The sequence below is a fragment of the Lynx canadensis genome, chromosome B2, assembly GCF_007474595.2.
Source record: "Lynx canadensis isolate LIC74 chromosome B2, mLynCan4.pri.v2, whole genome shotgun sequence".
Classification (NCBI taxonomy): Eukaryota; Metazoa; Chordata; class Mammalia; order Carnivora; family Felidae; genus Lynx; species Lynx canadensis.
In genome coordinates this window covers 41,140,837-41,163,198 of record NC_044307.1, presented here as the reverse complement: position 1 = coordinate 41,163,198, position 22,362 = coordinate 41,140,837, and the positions used below count along the sequence as shown (strand labels likewise).

The 22,362-nt window shown below is 40.7% G+C and overlaps 1 protein-coding gene across 1 annotated transcript in view; it reads right to left on the bottom strand.

The window, feature by feature from the left end:
• Window positions 1-1,279: 1,279 nt before the first annotated feature.
• The window catches only part of UBR2 (ubiquitin protein ligase E3 component n-recognin 2), a 124,601-nt gene continuing 103,518 nt past the window's right edge, over window positions 1,280-22,362 (bottom strand). The window contains 13 exon segments of the mRNA XM_030315521.1: window positions 1,280-3,476; window positions 4,919-5,020; window positions 6,864-7,034; window positions 7,920-7,997; window positions 10,502-10,558; window positions 12,967-13,075; window positions 14,126-14,256; window positions 16,326-16,416; window positions 16,922-17,057; window positions 18,292-18,359; window positions 18,613-18,709; window positions 20,795-20,850; window positions 21,223-21,371. Coding sequence (XP_030171381.1) covers window positions 3,335-3,476; window positions 4,919-5,020; window positions 6,864-7,034; window positions 7,920-7,997; window positions 10,502-10,558; window positions 12,967-13,075; window positions 14,126-14,256; window positions 16,326-16,416; window positions 16,922-17,057; window positions 18,292-18,359; window positions 18,613-18,709; window positions 20,795-20,850; window positions 21,223-21,371 — 1,387 coding nt within the window. The 3' untranslated portion in view covers window positions 1,280-3,334.

Below are 22,362 nucleotides of genomic sequence, written 5' to 3'. Positions count from 1 at the left end.
CCTCAGTGGACAGGAGATTTGCTTGAAGGAGGGGGAAACATCAGTCTTTTAACTTCTGATGGTGTTTTGTCCTCCCAAACAGAGGATGAATATAAACAGCAAAGTTAGAGAATGTTGTGCAAAGATGGAATACAGCAGGTTAAGATAGAAGAAAATTCCTAGCTATTTACCCAAGGGGAATGGAAACGTAGTTTCACACAAAAACCTACACAATGTTTTCATTTTTTTCATAATCACCATAAACCGCCCAAATGTCCTTCACACCTGATAACTGCATAAACATCTGCACAGTGGAACACCGCTCAGCAACCATAAGGAACACGGATGACTCTCCAATGCATTAGTCTTCTTAGAAAAGCCAGGCTCAAAAGGCTACATGTGATACATATTTATAGGACATTCTGGAAGAGGCAAAACAAAGGGACAGGAAGATTAGTGGTTGTCTGGGGGTCAGGACCGGGGAAGAAGGTGACCACAAAAGGGGCTTGAGGGAATGTCCTGGGCAGACAAAACTGTTCTGTTTGATAGCAGTAGTTGTATGCCTTTGTTAAAATACATAAAAATGTCCATTAAAAAGGATGAATTTTACTATTTGTAAAATATCTTAATACACTTGACTTAAAAAAAACAAGAATAAGGACAGAGCAAGGAGTGTGTCAGAGGGCTTAATGACCCTTGGAACTGCTGACATTTGGACCAGGGAAGAGAGTAAGCTGGGAGCAGCATTAAAAGCTAGAAGACAGGGAGAACACATGGAAACCTTGCTTTCTTAGTTTATGCCTTCTGTTTTAAGAGGATTTTGAAAAGCACAGCAGAGTTCTTGTAGGCAATGACTCTCCTGCAAATTAAGGACATAGCTTCCTTCCTCCACGTGTCTCTCATAAGCACAGAATGTCTGGGGAGTGTGTAAGAACAAGGACCTGAAGACTACCAGGGAAGAAAGAGCAAGAAGAGTATAAACCTGAAGACAGGTCATATTGCTGGAAGAGACTTTGAGTGCTCTGTTTCCCGTGATTCGAGGTTCAAAATGGTTCAGAAGTTCACGAGCTGTTGCAGCCAATGAATATGAAGCTTAATCAGCTGAAATGATGATCCAGCTTTCTCTGGTAAGGTCAAGTTGGTTTGGCTAATGGCCATAATTAACACTAATAATATAAGCCTCTTAATTTTCAAGCTAATACAGATGTTCCACTTTATTTGTAGCAAGGTGACATGGGGAACATTTCCATGGCATTTAAGTGTGCGAGACAAAACAAAGAAAATGTAGGCAGACTCAAAGTAATGTCAACACCTAAAGCATTTATTTGGATATCTTTAAACTTTTTACATATGATACATTCCAAATTTTACAAGATGTCCACAGATATTAAAGTTATGGCCAATTTATTAAACAGATATGATTTTCCCTGATATGGAAAGGATGTTATATAAACATTTCTACAATAAACATAATACATGCGGAAAAAATCATAAAAACTAAGATGATTCATTAGGTAGGGAAGACAATTAGCTTAATGATGCACACACCAGGAACTGGAAGGGTGTGTGTGTTGCTGTTTCATGTAAATTCATCAGACTCCCTGACATTCTCAAAGAATGAAATCCAGGGACACCCTCTGCTAACAACAGACTTCTATGAAGTCATTCCTGAAAGCCAGAGTATTGTTATGATTTGGTAAAAATGTTTATAATCCATTTACAGAGAGGGAACCTGGACTTACTTTAAGCTTGGTGAAGATATGGAGAAAAGCCAAAAGAAGCTGGACTTAACGCTAAAGGAACGGGGATGTGAAAAAGGCCAAAATAAACATTAAAATCATTGTGCCATCCACAGCCTCAGATCTTATGAACAGAAGGCCAGAAAACGGGGGAGAGTGCTGGGTCCTAAGTTGGATTTTCTTCCTGTTGGTCCTCCTCTCAGCTAGGTGAGCCAGTACCAAGCAAAAAGGGTTAAGATCATCCTTTCAGAGGATGGGTTCCTGTCACACACTACCGTGGAAGAAGCAGTGAATGTGGCTTCTGCATTCCCACTTATTTTAGCCTAAAGTCTGGAATCCTGATCTTCCTCCTGGGTTTACTGCAGTGTATGCAAAGCTGAGTGGAACAGAACTTTCAGATGCAATTCAAAACGGACTGAGTGAAAGGGTTAACTTTCATTAGCTAAAAAAATCCAAGACCCTCTTATGATTCATTTGGCCCTTAGCCCCACCTCGGAGAGGCTCAGAATGTATTCCTCCACTAAATCTGCCATCACTCTCCGTGGGTATTCAAGCTCTCAGCACACATGTATCAAACGAGAGTGGCTGTGTAGTATATAAGAGTTAAAAGCTATTTTACTAAGTGGCTATCATTCTGGGAAGGCACCTCTTAGTAAGAACAGTAATGTTTAAAAATAATAAAAAGCCTGGGCACACAGGCTGTCCCAGGAATGTACTAAGTGAGCCAGCAGGTAAACAGCAGTTCATCTATTCCAGGAAATGCTGGAAGGGGTAGGGAAACCTCAAAACAACGAGTTCTAATTTTTTCTCCTAGGTTTGATTCAGGATGCATACAATCTCTCGGTTTAGTCTTAGAAATGGGAATATATTGTCTGAAAAATTAGGATACTCTAAGGTTTCAAAAAGCCCTTTAAAATGAGTTTTTCTCTCAAAGCCAAAAGTCTTGCCAAAAACAAAAAACAAAAACCAAAAAACCATGTAACAAAAAAACCCAACTTCTATAGCCCTGAAAACCACCCAGCATACAAAGCAAATGCCTCTCCCCTTCGTCCCACAGGTGCACACATGCCCCAACCCGCTCACAGCGATGGGAGACAAGGGATTGCCGCTTTCAAGATCCACTGCTTTGCTCTTAGAGGTAGGGTCCCGTCAGCGGAGGGGACAGCGACCCAATCCCAGTGTTGAGAGTCACTGAAAGGGACCAAGAAGTGTGACCCCAAGAGACCAAAGAGACTTTCCTGCCGCTGTCGAATCAGCTTCAGGCCTGGAGTTCCTCGTGATCAGTAATGTAACATGGCTCAGACTACTGGGAATGGTCAAACACAGTCACATGCCCACAAAGGGTCGTGCCCAGCTGGGGAAGAGAGTGCTTCTCGCTGGATCCTAAAACTCAAGCAGTTACGTTTGAGGGACACAGCAAACAGTGCAAGAAAATCCGCTGATGGAAGGTGATTTTCATCAGTCCCTGGAGCCAGAAACTATGAAAACAAAACTAGGAAGGAAAGCTTAAATAAAGAATTGATTTCCAAATTCAGTAGAATTTATTTCCTATTCTCTTTCTTGAAAAGCCAACTGGGTTATAAAACTCCAAGTTTCTGTTTTTGGTAGTGAAGTAATTATAAATGCTGCCAGTCGATGCCAACTAGTGTCTGATTTGCTTCCTGTGCATGTCCAATTTCCTCCGTGATACTGTGTTGGTGCCAAAGCTTCTGAATCTTCTTAAATCGCTCTCTGCACAAGTGTAAAGGATTTCCCCGTCTAGAAGGAAGACGCACGTCACTCAGGATGCGTTCTGTTTATTCATCTATTACACCCCAACCTTTCCTGATTTAGGAACAGTTACGAGTACTGGTTTAAGATCCTCTGCAAAATTCCTGTTCTGCACGAGACTGTGGCTAATAACACATTAGCTCTGAAGGCTGGCTAGGAGCAGTTGAAGGGAGTAAGTGCCGAAAAGAAGAGGAAAAATGCATGCGAGCTAAACTTAACTCAGACTGGGGTGAGGGAAGGGAGGGTGGGCCTGGGCAGGAGAGTGTAGGGGGAGAAGCTAAAACTACCCATTCATCGTCCACTTTGCTGCTAAAATGTTAAGTAAGAAGGGAGGAGGCAGGGGAGGGAATGGGAGGAAAATTGCAAGGGTAAAAATGTTCCCCGGAGTGCTGTCTTTCAGCCAGAGTCTAATAAGCAAAGCAGCCAAATGTGAATAATTTCTGGGTCTAATTTACCCAAAGCAAAGGTTTTGGTGAGTTCATGCTGGTGGCCTTTGCTCCTGCTTCAGAGCACACCAGTCCTGTCACTCGCTAACCAGGGCTCTTTACCGTACGAGCCCACGCTCCTTGGGGCAACAGGAGAACCAGCACCAGGTGGCATATGCGGGTAACCTTGCAGCTGAGCGCCCGGAGCAGCCCCCTACTTCTCTTGCTTTGGTTTCCAGGCGTTCATTTTCTCCGCCCCAAGGCTGGATGGTTCTGTCTAGGTTAAGACTTTCACCTCCTCTGGGCGAAAAGATGGTCTGAAAGAAGTTCTTTTATAGTGCTTGAGGAAGTGCCATTAGCATTTTCTTATGATATAATAGAAGCAGCCAGAGGAGAAGTGATTAAGCCTCATATACTGTTGTCTTGTTTTGTATGTTCTCTTTGTTCCCAGACTCTTAAGTTAATAAGATAAGCACATCTCGCTCTCTCTCTCTCTCTCTCTCTTAAAGTAGGCTCCAAGCCCTACTTGGGCTTGAATTCACAACCCTGAAGTCAAGTTCCATGCTCTACCGAGAGCCAGCCCCACACACATCTCTCATCAATTAAGATTTGCTCTTTTATATCACCTGAACAACAATGGGTCTCCTCATACAAAGCCACACAAGTCACAACAGGCTATCGTCACAGTGTTCTGATGCTGTGGACGCCACATGGCCATTTCAACGGTTCTCTGGGGTGATAAGTGGAAAAAGTTGTACTCTCTCCTATTCTTTCCTCTTGTCTATTCTGATGGCCATCATGAAATTCTAAGGGCTGGGAAAGGTAATGGCGAGCGAGGCAGCCAGGGTGCCCTCCTTGGAAGAGTCCACCTCCACCAGAACAGAAGGTCTACAGCCCCTGGGCTGTTGGCAGGCGGACCTCACTCAGGCCTACCACATTCACCAGGTACTGAAGGCTCTGGAGGCCCAGGGTCAGCCAACCCAGCCCCCCAGCATGGGCCCTTACCTGAGTCCCTGGTCAGTCTCCCCATAGTCATCAAGGTAAGGAGGAGAATAAAAACAGCCTTTGGTTTTGCCAGCTAAAAATAGCACCTGACATTCCCGTACTCTGTAGAGAGACCATTTATACATTCTAGATCAGTAACGGATGTCCGGATTCAGTTCCTAATGGACTCGAGTCTTATAAAAATAAACAACACTAGTGCTGGAAGAGAAGAAACAGCATTTATAGCAGAGACACTTAAAGTATCAACACATCCACCCAAGTTTTAAAAGTAATTAAACTGATTGTATTGTAACCAGTAATGATTGCATTGTAAGGCAATATAGCAAGGCACATTTTGGGTTAGGAATCGCTGACTCATATAATACTAGCATTTAAAAAATTAAGTGTGAGAAAGATCATTAACTTCTAAGCATAAAATAGTGACTGATATATTAACAGCTATTATGAAGAAACTGTTCATTGAAAAAATGTACAAAAACATTCTGAATTAGGTTGGCTTGAAACACAATGCAACACTGTACATGACCAAAAGAATTTTGAAATATGCCAGAGAAGAGAAAATGCTACTTTTATATTTCTCCTCAGGGCTATTTAAAAATGGATCTCCCCAACCCTTTGAGAGGTTTGCCTGACCTTTTTTGTGTATTAATAATTCGGCTCAATTCAACGTTTATTGAGAACCTGTCATGTGTAAGAAGTTGTCAGGTACCAGGGGACTAAGATACCTAAGATACGTATATAATCTATGCCCCAGGGGAGCTCAAACTCATGTCACTTCTCTCCTTCAAACCCTGAACTGGCTTCCATCTGACTCTGGTATGTCACCAGGACATAGCAGGCCCCACAATACTTCCCCTTGTGCACACTACTCCAGTGACACTAGCCTCACTGCTGTTTCCTGAACACAGCAGGCAAATTTCCCAGTAATTTTGCAATTGCTATTCCTGCCTAGAGTTTTCTTCCTACTTCTTTCGGTGTTATTCAAAAGTCACCTTCTCAGGGAACCTTCCCCGGTTCCCTAACTAAAATCCAACTCCTCATCTGCCATCTCATATTTCTCTCCTTGCTTTACTTTTTGTCCTCTGAGTGTATCGCTTTCTAAATTCGTATCAGCCTTGTTTATTTTCTATCTCCCACACTAGAAAATGAGCTCCACAAAGGCAGAGATTTTGTCTGTCTTGCTGACTACTGCACTCTCAAAGCCCACTACACAGTAGTCACTAATAAGTATTGGCTGTATATCATCTAATATATACAACCATCGTTGACCCGAGAACAACACGGTGGTTAGGGGTGCCAACCTCCCCGTGCAGTTGAATATCTGTGTATAAGCTCTGACTCCCCCCAAATTTAACTACTAATAGTTCATTGTTGACTGGAAGCTTTACCGATAACATAGACAATGATTAACACACATCTTGCATGTTTTATGTATTATATACTGTTTTCTTGTAACAAAGCAAGCTAGAGAAAAGATGTTATCAGTTATGAAGAAACTCAGAAAGAAGACAAAATACATTTACAGTACTGTATTTACTGAAAAAAACTGACATGTAAGTGGACTTGCATACAGTTCCAAACCGTGTTGTTCAAGGGTCAACAGTCAGCGATATGTATGGATCCCAAGCCATAAGGAAACAAGGGTAGTAATTCTGATTGGATTTGGGCAGAAAATCAAGGACAGTTTCACATTAGAATGAGGCACAAAGAAAGCAGAACTGAATTGTCATGGAGGTGGGAAGGATGACCATGGAAGCAGCAGCAAAGAGACAGCATGAGCCAAATATGAGCTGTGACGAGAGGAGGCTCCGCTGTTCCTCTAATGAGAAAAACACAGGAGAACAGCAGTCTCAAAATTCTTTGCAACACAGTGGTTTCTTGTGCTGTCCCTCAACATTCATATACCACGGCAGATGCGAAGGAAAAAGCGCCCAGCGGGCCTCACCTGAGGAAGATGCCCACCCCAGAACCACAGGAGTAGGTGTGAGCGGTGCAGGCTCCCACGTCTTCCCCTTCCAGTTCCGTCTGACAGCAGTAGCTCTGGGAGCACAGCAGAGTTCCACACACAAGGCACAGAGTGGGGGCTCTGCTCTTATCACCACCTGATTTGGGGCACCTCCATGGGACAGAAAGCGCTCAAGTCATTGCTCTAACAAAGAGTAGTTAAAGAGCTGACGGTGGTAAAGCCACCCTGGAAAAATTTTGCAATATTAAGAAGAGCTAAAGAGGCCTATATTCTATGGCCCAGGCAAATTTATTTCTAAAATTGGGAACACCTCACGCAAATACCATGGATGGGAAATAATCTATCAACAATTGGAGAAGCGGTAAGTAAAATCAATAGGAGAAAAAAACATGTAAATTCTGCTATCCTGTGATGAAATACTACACAAGAGTGAGAAGTGATGAATTGTAAGTTATGTATGTCGAATGTATACAAACTCTTATGAAGTTTGCTGAGTGACAAAAACTGTAGAGTATATACAGTAGAGTGCCATTTTAAAGCCTAGAACATGTGAAATAAATATATGCTGTTTGGGAATATAAACGTTTGCGGCTAACGTGTACATGCACAGGAAGGCTCAACACCTTGGTAGGACAGTAGATCTCTGTGAGGGGAGGAGGAAGCACCAGGGGAGAAATACACACGGCAGCTTCAACCATCTAGGTAACGTTCCATTTTTCATACTACGGATTATTATTTATACTGCTTCTATGTCAAACATTTAAAAACATTACCAAGGGCTCTTATTAAAGTGTAAATGGTTATTTAGATAACCCGTAGTGACAAATTTGTCCCCCACTGCCCCGTTTCTCGTATCTTATTCTGAAGCGTGCTGGAATGATGCTGTTACAAGTCGGGCAGGGTAAAACTCTAACCAACGTTATAATTCTCCTACCCAAACGAGGCTGAACAACAACAAAATTCCTTAAATTCTGTGTAGAGAAGTGAGTGCTTCCAATGGCAGGAAAGGCTCAACACTTAATTATCAGAACTTACGAGAAATTAGATGCTTGATTAATGAGGCTGCTGTAATCCTCTGGAAGGTCTATTAATTTGTTGGATTCTCTTGGATAGCTAAAACAAAACAAAACAAACCAACAAAAACACATAAAAACAAGTTAGAAGTCCTATTATAACAATGACAGGTAACTCTTAGTTAAAAAAAAAAAAAAATGAACACTGAATCTGGGTGACTGGGTGTTACCACAGTGGCATGAGTGGTATGAGAAGCCATAGTCAGAAATTAAAACGGCACTCGTTTTTTTTGATGCAGTGTCTTTATTATTATTATCTTTTGTTTTTTTTTAGGTAAGCTCTACACCCAACATGGGGTTTGAACTCACAACCCCGAGATCAAGAGTCCCATGCTCTCCCACTGAGCCAGCCAGGTGCCCCTAAAAAGGCCCTCTTAAATAACACAGGGCCCTAGGGTTTACAGTTTTACTTGAAGAGCTCAGAACACATTATCGAGGTAGCAGACAGTACTTAGTACCTGCCCCATTAAAGTGAGAATGTGGGAGCTCTGAGAAGGAAGGGAAGACACTCCTCCCTGGGCTTCTAAGGAAACAGCACAGTAATGGAGAGCCCAACCATACAATTCAGGGTAAGACACAAAAGATATGCTTACTAAGGGTGATCTTGAGGCAGAAATGAGTTGGAGGAGAGAAGGCAGTAGAAAACACAGACTTTCTTTAGCGATACCTGGCCCTGTTGGTTCTGTGACAAGTTAATTCAGGTAAAAGACCCAAATCCAACTGGTATGTGAGGACCTGCTCTCAGTGCTCATCTATGCCCAGCACACACTGTGCGACATGGCCTGCCCCTTCTGTCCCTACCACAGGGACAGACAGCCGGGGGGGAGTTACTGAGACAGATCTTACTCCAGAGTCACCTGGGGGGAATTTTGGGGAGACACACATGTCAACTTTAGAGAAACTGGATTTGGTAGGTAGGAGCCTGGGTATTTTTATTTTAAGATTTAAAAAATTTTAAGTAATCTTTACACCTAATGTGGGGCTTGGACTCATGACCCCAAGATTAAGAGTCTCATGCTCTACTGACTGAGTCAGCCAGGCACCTCTAGGCCTGAGTAAAAAGTTCCCAAAGTTATTATGATGCATACTTCAAGTAGAGAACTACTGTCCCACATGACAGTAGGGTTGAACCATATGAAACTGGTGACATTCAACCATTTTTGACTTATAACAATCAGAATTCCACATGGCTCAACCTATTAAAATTAGGGTGCTATCATCTCTAGATTTGGGACAGGCTATTTATAAAATCAAAGAAATAGAACAGCCAATCTCCTCTGGCCTTCTGATTTTTATGGATGATGTATACAATAGAACCAAGGAGAGATTAACAGATGAAATACATCTGTCATCACCCAGGATAGCATACTTTACTATGGAATCAAAATAGAGCTAATGTCAAAAAGGAATGAAGGGGGTTAAAAAAAGTGAATGAAGAAAAAAAAAAAGGCATGATTTGATAATCACTGAAGCTGAGTGACAGGAATGTGGAGCCTCATATTATTCTTCATACTTCTGGATAGTTTAAAATTTTCCATAATAAAAGGGAAAAACAAAGCTAACAAAAACTTGGAAAAGGAGCTACATTTTAATTTTTATCTTATTTACTTTAATATTTAGTTTTTGGGAGAGTGCAAGTGGGGGAGGAGCAGAGAGAGGGGGAAAGAGGATCCAAAGAGGCTCTGTGCTGACAGGCTGACAGGAGCAAGCCTGATGTGGGGCTCGAACTTGCGAACTGTGAAATAATGACTCAAGCTGAAGTTGGACACTCAACCAACGAAGCCACTCAGGTGCATCAGGACCTACATTTTTAAAAAAGCTAACATTCTAAAACACAGTAACTTTGCTATTTGTTTCTTCTGCCAAGAATAATGCACTATACTTATATTCATAATTCTGATTTTTTTTTTTTTTTTTTTTTTTTTAATGAGAGGGAGAGAAAGCACGCATGGGAGCGGGGGAAAGGGGCAGAAGGGGAGAGAGACAGAGAGAGAGAGAGAGAGAGAGAGAGAGAGAGAGAGAGACAGAGAGAGAATCCTAAGCAGGCTTCGTGCTCAGCACAGAGCCCAATCTCAACAACCCTGGGATCATGACTTGAGCTGAAATCAAGAGCTGGACGCTCAACCGAATGAGCCACCCAGGCGCTCCTCATAAATCTGATTCTTTTATAAACTCTTGTTAGACTAAGAAGAAAAAAGTATGAAAGCAGGATGTTCTACCTCCTGGAATCACTTTATAAAGGTCTGGGAGGTCAATTTTAAAGGAATGGCACACTTACAACCTGCTTGTTGCCTACCTCTCACCACCCAACCAAGTCTTTGATAATCTTCTTTTTTTTTGAGCGAGAGAGAGAGGGAGGGAGGGAGGGAGGGGCAAAGAGAGACAGAGAGAATCCCAAGCAGGCTCTGTGCTCTCAGCACAGAGCCCGACGAGGGGCTCGAACTCACCAACTGTGAGATCATGTCCTGAGCCGAAATCAAGAGTTGGATGCTTAACCGACTGAGCCACCCAGGCGCCCCCAATCTTTGATAATCTTTAACTTACCTTATAGCATCTCTTTCACCTTCTAGATATCTTTTAACTTCAATGTGATGACACCAACTTCACATTGGTAAATAGAAAAAAAAAACAAAAAAAAAAAACACTTAACTTTTGAAGGGTTAGAACTAGAATTTTTTCCTCTCTAAATCCAGTAAGAGAAAAATAAACCTTCTTGCCTTCATATATCTACTGCATCAAAAGAAGCTTGGAGGAATACGTATTTTGCTTCAACTTCTAAAATCAGAAGAATATGACCTGTGATTTTCTTAAAGCCTAACTATCACCCCACTAATTTGGGACACTCTGGAAAAACCAGTATGAATTAATGACAACCTTTTAGTATTTGGAGTTAGAATACTCCTATTAAATTCTTTTTAAATTATGGCAAAATATACATGACATAAAACTTACCATTTTAACCATTTTTAAGTGTACAAGTCTATGGCATTAAGTACATTCACATTATTGGGCAACCATCACTACCATTCATCTCTAGAACTTTTTTTTTTAATGTTTATTTACTTATTTAGAGAGAGACACAGATAAGCAGAGAGAGAGGAAAACAGAGAATCCCAAGTAGGCTACATGCTGTCAGCACAGAGTCTGGTGAGGGGTGTGAACTCATGAACTGTGACCTCAGCGGAAATTAAGAGTTGGATGCTTAATCGACTGAGCCACCCAGGAGCCTCATCTCCAGAACTTTTTCAACTTTCCCAAATGAAATTCTATATTTTTTATTTTATTTTATTTTATTTTATTTTATTTTATTTTATTTTATTTTATTTTACTTTACTTTATTTTATTTTGTTTTGATTTTATTTTTTAACATTTATTTATTTTTGAGGCAGAGAGAGACAGAGCATGAACGGGGGAGGGTCAGAGAAAGAGGGAGACACAGAATCTGAAACAGGCTCCAGGCTCTGAGCTGTCAGCACAGAGCCCGACATGGGGCTTGAACTCATGGACCGCGAGATCATGACCTGAGCCGAAGTCGGACACTAAGCTGACTGAGCCACCCAGGCATCCCGAAATTCTGTATTTGTTAAACACTAGCCTGTTCCTCCCTTCTTCCAGCCTCTGGCAGCCACCATTCTATTTTCTGTCTCTACGAATTTGACTACTGTAGATACCTCATATAAGTGGAAATACACAGTATTTTTTCTTTTGTGACTGGCTTTTTTCACTTAGCATGTTTTTGAGATGAATTCATCCATGTTGTAGTAGGAGTCAGAATTTCCTTCCTTTTTAAGCTGAGTAATATTTCACTGTATGTAAACTACATATTATTTACCTACTCATCTGCTGTTGGACAATTAGGCTGCTCTACCTTTTGTCTCCCAAGAATAATGCTGCTCTGAACATGGTTGTACAAGTATCTACTTGAGTCTTTGTTTGAAATTCTTTTGCAATATATACCTAGAAGTTAAATTGTTGGATCATATGATAATTCTATGTTTAACTCTTTGAGGAACTGCCATATTATTTTCCAGAGCAGCTGTGCTATTTTCTATTCCTATCAGCAATGCACATGGATTTCAATTTATTGACATCCTCACCAATCAACATGTATTATTGTTGTCTGCCTTCTGATTATAGCCATCCTAATAGGTGTGAAGTAGTACCTCACTGTGGTTCTTTTTTTGTTTCCATAATGACCGGTGCTGTTGAGCATCTTTTTGTGTGCTTAATTGGCCATTTGTGTATCTTCTCTGGAGAACTCCTTTGCTTCTATTTAAATGGGTAGTTGCTTTGGAGCACCTGAGTGGCTCAACTCTTGATTTGGGCTCAGGTCATGGTCTCACAGTTTGTGGGTTCGAGCCCTGGGTCGGGCTCCATGATGACAGTACGGAGCCTGCTTGGGACTCTCTCCCTTTCTCTGCCCCTCCCTGGCTCGTGCTCTCTCTCAAAATAAATAAATAAACATTAAAAAAATGGGTAGTTGAGTTTTTGTTGGGATGTAAGAATTCTGGCCATATATTCATACATTCTGAATACTAATCCTGTATCAGATATATGACTTGCCAATATTTCCCATTCTATGGGTAAAAGAGCCAAATTTTCATCTTAACTAACTTGACATGATTGACAAGTAACTTTCTCTAGACTTCAATTTTCTCGAATATAAAGTGAGGGTACTGGACTAGATAACCCTCAAGGTTTTTCAGTTCCAAAAATCTACACGACAGAATCCTTAACAAGTAAGTTAATATAAGGAAATAAACATTTCTACCACTACTCTCCTTCTAAACAAATCTGCTTATGCTGTTCACTAGCTTGGCAAAAACCTAACCACAAAGGTAAATTGTTAACTAAGAAGGCCTAATCATTACAGAATCATTATAGAATAAATCACACAGACTGATCGATCACACAGGCTCACTATCTGAGAATTTTGTAATATGTGATAAATCTAAGTTTGTTTCCTTAGAACTATTCAATCTAATGGAAGAAGAGTGTGTAATCATTACCTTTCAATCAGTAATTTTGTTATCTCATTGTTTTCTTGAAAAAGGCAAATGAGGTTGTTTGGCAGGGAAAGGTAGTTACACAAATGTTCAAAATGGCTTGTTCCAGAAACTGCAAATGGAGAAGAAAAGAGTGATGCATATAACAACTAAGAGTAGATCCTGTAGGAGAGTAAACAAGAGCAGAGCTTAAAGAAAAAAAAAAAGGGGGGGGGGGCACAATGAAAGAGTTTGAATTACTAGATACATAACTGGTAGAAGTTCACAAGAGGGCACGTGGAAGGGGTCCACAGGAAATGACACAGCTGAGAGTGGAGCCAGACAACTCCCACGCCAAACTGGTCACCATTTCTTGGTAACTCAGTTTTGCCGTTTGCAAAATGGTGACCAGCACGATCTACCTCACTGGGGTTATGTGTGAGCATTAAGTGACAGTCATAACACACGGGTGCTCTGGAAAAGTAGAAAGCGGTGCAGAAACAGGAGATGATTTTATCATGAGAGATGGATTTAAGCACTGTCTTTAATCATCGTTGCAAATGATTAGGAAGTCTACACTATTCATTGGACAAAGCTGCTGGTCAACGGACTTTGAGAGGGCAGCCTTACGTGCGGCTCCCCAGGCCCTGCGCCAGGCACTATGAGGTACAAAGACCATAAACTTCAAGTCTGCCTTTGTACTACACTTTTGTGAAATGAATCAAAACAGAACATAGGAATCAACTGAAAATAGCAAATGAATTCCTACATTAAAATCACATATGCGTAATTAGGGGTATTCTGAACATTAATGCCACACATTTCAAGTCAAGAAACATTTGACGTTGTGAGTTTTCCTCTTTTATTATCTGAAGAACCCAGGTTACAAGTAACATAAAATTGAACATTTTAACATCCGAAAGCCAAATGAATGTATTGTACATGTAAATGTACAAAAATAGGACAAAATAATGTACAAAAATAGTACACTTACTACTGAGATCCAAATAAAATCAGACCTATACATAAATATGCATTTTTATTCTATAATGGTGCACATCACCACAGTCAATTAGCTACGTTCTAAGTTTTCATTTTGATAAGGCACCTTAATTATAAACTGCTGGAGTGAAAGTATGTAACTACATACCTTTCTCACACTTTGAAAGAAAGTAGAAATTACCTTGAATTTCAGGTGGGGAAGGAACTCCATTTAGGTAATGAAAAAACAAAGCAGAACACTTCAGGAATGGCATTATTCCATTTCTGACATTCCTCCACAGATGCCAGCCAGACGGTGTTTCTCTCAAGGCACTAAAAAGAGAAAAATAATTGGGAAACCTAATGAGAAAAGGTCATTCTAGTTTTGGAACAGTATGAGAACAGGGACAACTGCTATTTGGCATCAGTGGAACAGAGGCTTAAAAAAGTGGGCAGCCCCATTACAGGATGTCTGGTATAAATAATGCTATAGCCTTCAATGCTGTTATTAAAATTTATAAAAGTAGGGGTGCCTGGGTGGCTCAGTTGGTTAAGCGTCCGACTCTTAATGTTCGTGAGATCGAGGACTGCATTGGCTCCGTGCTGACAGTGAGAACTTGCTTAGGATTCTGTCTCTTTCTCTCTGCCCCTTCCCTGCTTGTGCTCTCTCTCAAAATAAATAAACATTAAAAAATTTTTTATGAAAGTAATATAGCTATATAGACAGAATATCTGTGAAATAAAAAACTATCCACTATTCTAGAACCTTTTATCAACACTATTATTCTGGCAAACTATTTTCACACTCATTTATGTCTTACATAGCTCTAACTGTAACATATAAAATTTAAAATCAGCTTGTTTTTCAGAACATCATAAACCATAACTGTTTTTAGGATTGTAATATTCTGGAATACATAATCTATAGCAAATTATTCCTCTGCACTGCAATTGCTTTAAATTCTTTGCTAATATAACAATATCAGAGTGTACATCTTTATGCCTATAGGTTTTTCTTCTTTTTTTTTTTTTTTATGTTTATTTATTATTGAGAGACAGAGAGACACAGAGCGTGAGCAGGGGAGGGGCAGAGAGAGGGGGAGACACAGAATCTGAAGCAGGCTCCAGGCTCTCGGGTGTCAGCACAGAGCCCGACAAGGGGCTCGAACCCACAAACCGTGAGATCATGACCTGAGCTGAAATCGGTCACTTAACCAACTGAGCCACCCAGGCGCCCCGCCTGTAGGTTTTTCTATATGTTGAATTATTAGCATTATTCTTATAATACATTATTAGCATGTATTCTCAGAAATGGGATAACTCAGTCCAAGAATAAACATCAGGGTCCTTGGCATACATTTTTTTTTAATGTTTATTTTTCAGAGAGAGAGAGAGAGAGAGAGAGAGAGAGAGAGAGAGCGCGCGCGCACACATATGCAAGCAAGGGAGGGGCAGAGAGAGGGGGACAGAGGATCTGAAGCAGGCTCTGTGCTGACAGTAGTGAGCCCGATGTGGGGCTCAAGCTCACAAACCATGAGATTATGACCTGTTTAACAGACACTGTTAAAAAGCTAAGGAAACTGCTGTAACAAATCACAATGACTCCAACAATACATGGATTTCTAATAATTCCCTTGCACTCTGGCCAGTCCTACATATTACTTTAAAAATACCTGGGGTGCCTGGGTGGCTCACTTGGTTAAGCGTCCAACTTCAGCTCAGGTCATGATCTCGTGGTGAGTTCAAGCCCTGCGTCAGGCTCTGTGCTGACAGCTGGGAGCCTGGAGCCTGCTTCAGATTCTGTGTCTCCCTCTCTCTGTACCTCTCCCGCTCTCTTCGTCTCTCTCAACAATAAACATTTAAAAAAAAAAAAAAAAATTCCTAACAAGACAACATATACTTTAGAATAGTACTTTGCCAGATCCTCTGAGCAAAAGAAGGTTCCGTGGCCAAATACATGTGGGAAGCTCTGCATATTACTCCTTTCTCAGTGACTTCCAATCATGTTAGTATATTAAAATTTCTTGGGGTGCCTGGATGGCTCAGTAGGTTAAGCGTCCGACTTCGGCTCAGGTCACAATCTCATGGTTCGTGGGTTCGAGCCCCGCATTGGGCTCTGTGCTGACAGCCCAGAGCCTGGAGCCTGCTTCGGATTCTGTGCCTCTCTCTCTCTCTCTCTGCCCCTCCCCGGCTCACACTCTCTCTCAAAAATAATTAAAAAAAAAAAAAAAAAAAAAAGTTAAAAAAATATTTTTAGAAGTCCTGGGGATCACTTCCTCATCTTCTCTTTTAAACATGTCAACAGGCAGCAATTTCCCTTTTTTTAACAAATGAATTCCGTTTTCATGCTATCACCTACTCATATTTGGGAAACTGTTATCATGTAAGGATTATGACCTCACCTTCCTGTGCACTGGTGAAGTGTTTTATACAAAGCAAGAACTGCTGATTCTTCTTCACCGGCAGGATTTTCTTGTTCCATGCCATTCTCTTCTGAAACATATGGAAATATCAGTACTCCATATCTGCTTATTAAATGGATGAATGACCGCATTATTTCAGCACTCACATATATTCACGCGCTTAACACATACATGAAAATCCGTGCACAAAATACAAAGAACTTTAACCCCTCGGGTGTGAGCAGCGTCACTCTCTGTCCTAACGAGGAGCCAGTAGGCTTTAGGAGAGGAAGCCAATGTACTTCAGCGTGCCAGGCAGCAGGCTGTGAGTAAAATCAGCTAAACAATTCTGTGGCACTCAACTATTAGCTAAACTTATGAAATAAAGAGTAAGAACAGTCACACTGCTAGGGGATTTTAATAGGAGAAAGGAATTTGTTTGAAAACTTTCCCCATGAGGGTGAACAGCAAAAAGAAGTAGCCTAATTATAATCTACGCATTATTCTCACCTAGGCACCTCTTCCTCTTCTTTTTTTTGTTTAATCGAGAAAACTCAAGTACTTCCTCCTTCAAGAATCTGACAAAGAGGAGTTACCTGTACACGAGGTAAGTAAGATCTGTACGATGTGTGCCATAGTGACCAGATGGAAAATGTGAAGGTCTCCAGTGCCAAGGCCGATCCCAGAAAAATCCTGACACTGCAACGCGGGGAAAGCGAGCACCAAGCCCACCTAGATACCAGATGCCGATGGTCAGACAGGTCACCTTTCCTTCCACGGCTGAAGACATTTCCAGTTTCTTAACATGATCTCCTTCGGAGCTCAGCCCCCTGCCCCCCCCCCCCCCCCCCCCCAGAATCGTTGTTCTTAAAGGGTACACATCTTAGAAATTCCACTGGGACTGGCGAAATGAAATGACATACAGACTAATGGGCTCTTCACAAGCACCATCATTTCACAGGCCCAGTGATTCCCTAATACTGACCTTATTAGTAGTAATAAAGGTAACACTTGAAATCTTTCTAGGGAGTAAGTAGTGGAAAAAAACACGGATTTGAGATATACAAAAATCTAGATATGAATCCCAGCTCTTTTTATGAGCTTTTTAGATAACACCTTGAGCCTCAGTTTCCCTGCAGGTAAACTAGAGATAATATATATATGTTCTTAATACCACAGCAGTAAGGATATAAGGGCTAACTGAGAATGGATGTGAAAACGGTCAGGTACAGTAGATGCCAGTTCTCTCGTTAGCCTCCTGCTGCCTAGATGAGTGGTGCTAGTGGTGGTGGTCTTCACAGGAGCAATGGAAACAGTAACAATGGCTAACATTTACTAGGGACACCTTGCTCTAGGCTCTTCACATTGCTCCTTCCATTGAGTTCGGACACAATCATATGAGATAGGTACTAACCAACTTAAAGGTTCAGAATCTGATGCCCCAAAAGGTTAAGGGGACAGCACGTGGGGTTGCTATGTGTGGGGGTGCACTCAGTGTCCCATGTAAGGGGACCCAGTTGAGGTGGGGCTGAAAGTGAGCCACCCACTGCTTGGCCAATGGTGTGCCTTGGTACCAGACTGCACCTGCTCAGAAGAAACAGCTCTCCTTAAATCACAAAAAAGGGCTGTCTGTTGCTAAGTAACATGACCACAGGATTCATCTGCCCCAAAACACTGTATGGGTCAGCAGCAGCCTGACCTTACATTACTAGTGTTACTTCTATTTCTTTATAGGTTAAAAACATAACGAGGTCAAATTACTGACCTCAGTTACAAAGCAAAATAAGAGAGGTCAAGCCTCTCAACTACGTTCCTTAACATTTTCTTTTGGAAAAGAACTATACTCAGAAGTAGTAAGAATGACAGATGACAACTTCTCCTGTCTGCCTTTACACTACTCACCAAATCTAAGGTATAATTATATAGTAAGATAAAGAACTTCAAACACAAGTCACAAGATACCCACCAACAAATGAAACATGTCGATATCTAATATGCATGGAAGGTCTCCATGGCTGTCATCTGGCACCAATGCTAAATGGTTAAAGAAAAATACATTAGCACACCTCATATGCCAACATAAGCATTACATTATTTTTAAAATGCATATACCCTAGTTTATATTCATCTCTTTATAAGATATATATGAACTTATAAGCTAGAACTTGTACATAAGGCAAACAGTATTACCAAAATATTTTTCATAATGGAGAAAGTTGCACCACCAAAAATGAAATCACAGATGAGAAATTACTGTAACATATATGGTACACATGTTAATACTCACATGCAAAAAGTTTACAGAAGTGTCTCTGAACCACTGAAAGTGATGCCACTGTCCAATGTGCTGCAGCAAACCTTGTTAGTGACCTAAGACAGTCATCCTGAAATAAAGAGATAGATGCAATTAACAAAGAAGCCAGCATATGAAGTACGTTTGATCCCTTGAACAATGTGGGGATTGGGGGAGTTGAACCACGCTCCCCCCATAGTTGAAAACCTGCATATAACTTGTCACTGTCCCAAAACTTAACAACTAATAGCCTACTGTTGACTAGAAGCCTTACTGGTAACATAAACAGTTGATTAACACATTTCTGTATGTGTTATATACACATTTTGTATGTGTATATATGTATACGTACTGATAACATAAACAATTAACACATTTCTGTATGTGTTATATACACATTTTGTATGTGTTTATACGTATATATATATATATACTGTATATGTATGTGTATACGTATGTATGTATGTTAAAAAACCATATATAAGTGAACCTGTTCAGTTCAAACCCGTGTTGTCAAGGGTCAACTATAATTCTCTCCTTTCAGGAATCCTAGTTCAAAGCACAGCTAGTCAAAGCAAAGCTGGATTCACATGAGATCTCTCTAGGATCGTTCTAGCTGGTATGGCACAGAATCCGTGACATCCGTAATGACCTGTCTCTAACATGGAATGAATGGAATGGGGAATATCTAATTGTATGCAGAATAAACCAAAGCTACCTCCTTACAGCCAAGCTGCTGGTTCTCTATGGAAAAGGATACATGCATCAAAACAAATAGTAAACAACAAAGACTCTCAAGAATGTGATGCAGTATTTCTTTATATTTATTCTAAAGAGATGCTGTAAAATGTGGGAAATCCTCTAAATACTGGGAAAACTATGGGCAAGAAGATGGATGTAACAAATCAAGGTGTCTGCAACCATCAAAAACTGTTAGGGGGACTAGGCAGCAGCAATGAGAAAATCCTTGATGTGAAGTGCAGAATATAGCTGGAACAAAATTAATCAAGTTTAGACACACTAATGAAAAAGACAAGTGGTGTGTTGATAGTTTTTTCCTGCTTCATTCTCTATTTTCCAATTTTTTTGTAATGTTGTTTGGTTCAACAGGTATTGAGGACCTGTTATGCATTAGTCTTGGTTTTGAGGATCTTAAAATGAAAACTCACCCCACTCCTCCTGCACTCAAGGAGCTACAGCCCTGGCTGGAGGGGGAGGAATGTGTGTGTGTGTGGGGACTAGAGAGGAAGGGGAAGGAATGGGGGAAGAGACAACTGAAGGAGGCAGTACCACAGAAGAGGGATATCCCACTCACAGAGCATGGCTCTGAGGTTTCCCAGGGAAGCCAAAGCTTGAAGAGCCATCATAAAGAGGAGGAGTCTGCTGAGGGCACTGTAGCAGAGGTGAAGACTCTCCAGAGTCTCTCCAGAGACTCTAATTTAATTGACCCATGTAGAGCCTAGGCATTTTTTAATCTCCCCAGGTGGACTATATGAATAAATTGATATGATTTTGCTCTTAAGGGCAGTTTTATGATTTGAAACTTGAATAGCCGGCAGTGATACTAACTACACAGTAAAAATTAGCAAGCTTTGTATATTCCTTCCTCACTTTTCTCAGCATTAACTATACTGTCTTGACATTAATCTTATTTACATGTTGCTCATAAAAGGCAGTCAAGTGTGGTAGAGGGTGTGTTCTGTTTTATATTTCTAATTACAGCATTAAAAATTCAAGAACTAGAATGGTTTTTAGTTTTTTCCCACTTTTCATGTCTTTAACTAAGATCTCTGGATGAAAAGAGCTCAACTCTGTTTAAAAGAAAATCATAAAGAATTCTTGTATCATTATAAAAAAATGGGTTTTAAGAGACTCTTAAAAACTGAGAACAAACTGAGGGTTGATGGGGGGTGGGGGGGTGGGTGATGGGTATTGAGGAGGGCACCTTTTGGGATGAGCATTGGGTGTTGTATGGAAACCAATTTGACAATAAACTTCATATATTGAAAAAAAAAATAAAATAAACGTACTAAAAAAAAAATTTAAAAATGAGTTTTACTATGAAAGAAGTGAACCTATCCTTAAACAACCAGTTCAAGTTCTTCAGATTACAGACAAGCAGACCCACTGAATTCCCACTCCACCACTCCGTGCACTGAATAAACCAACAACTCACCAGTCTGCAAGGCAAAGGACCAAATAATGGTTTATCTTCATCACTTAAAATTCTTTCTGCGGATTAAAAATGGTTAAGATGATAAATCTGATGTTATGCATGTTTGAAAGCACGATATTGTCAGGTTGTGAAATCTTTAAGTCGTTTCACAAGAATTAACTCTGGATGAAAAAGTAAAAATGAAAACACAACCCCTCAACCAACAAGAAGCTATAACCACCACCAAAATGAGTTATCTGTTGCTGTGCTTAATTTATAAACTATCAGTCTAATGGTTTGTCAGTATACACTGCCTGCTTTGAAATCTTTATGCTGTTTCTTCATGCTGTTGCCACTTTAAACACCTCATTTAAATACAGGCTCTTACACATAATGCATCTTAGCATACACTTGTGATTTACAGCAAGACACAACTATAAATCTCTTACCTATGCTTTGGATGGTGTATGCACAACTACCCCAACACATTATGGGCACACGGGGATCCTCCTCATTGGGATGAACCTTCAGTCCCACCTTGTAAGTAGCAGTTCCAAATGTTGTTAGCATTTCTTTTATGCTCTCAGAATAGGGGTTCCTGCAGTGAACATGTATATAATTAGCTCAAAATAATGTGCTCACATTAATTAAATGGTTTAGTTTCTTTTTATTTTGTTTTAATGTTTATTTTTGAGAGACACAGAGAGAGAGAGAGAGAGACAGGGTGCTAGCAGGGGGAGGGGCAGAGAGAGAGGGAGACACAGAATCTGAAGTAGGCTCCAGGCTCTGAGCTATCAGCATGTTAAAAGCATGACACAGGGCTCGAACCCATGAACCATGAGATCATGACCTGAGACAGATGCTTAACTGACTGAGCCACCCAGACACCCCTCAAATGGTTTAGTTTCTTAACAGCCATTTGCTATGTTGGAATTGAACCACTTAAACTATTTAGAGATAGTGTGTGCAAAGCAGGAATTAAAGACATGCAAACTATCCCTGTGTGAGAGGAGTTATACTTTATTGTGGTTGGCAGGGGGGAGGCCCAGGGCTGAAAACAAGGTATTTGGTGAAAGTCTACATACTGAATCTTAAAAAAGGACCCTTGACCTCTTTCTCCATCATAAGCACATTGGCAATGCATACCCACTGCCATAGATTTTAGTTTCTCCAGTGAAGAATCCTCAGGGGGAAGCCGTTTTACACATTGGCATTTGGGGATCCCACACAAAAGACTGGTGGGGGCCTGATCATTTCACTGTGAAGTTTACAGGTCAGCAAATTTCAACCTGCCCACCAGGTATCCAATGAGCTTTCCAGTGACTTATTCTTGAATAGTCACCCGAGGACCAGTAAACATTTAAGGAAAGAATCAAAGACCAAAGAGATAAACCAAAACAAACCGGTAGAAAAAAAAGAATGCACAGATAACAAAGACAGTATAGAAACCAGCAAACTTGCAAGATAAATTTCTCAGAGGATCAGTCCAAGAGGGCCAACAGAGAGCTAACAGCAGGACTATCTCAAAGAACAGAAAAATCAAAAGGAGAAAATTGTCTAAGAAATATAGAACAATTCTCGTAACTGAA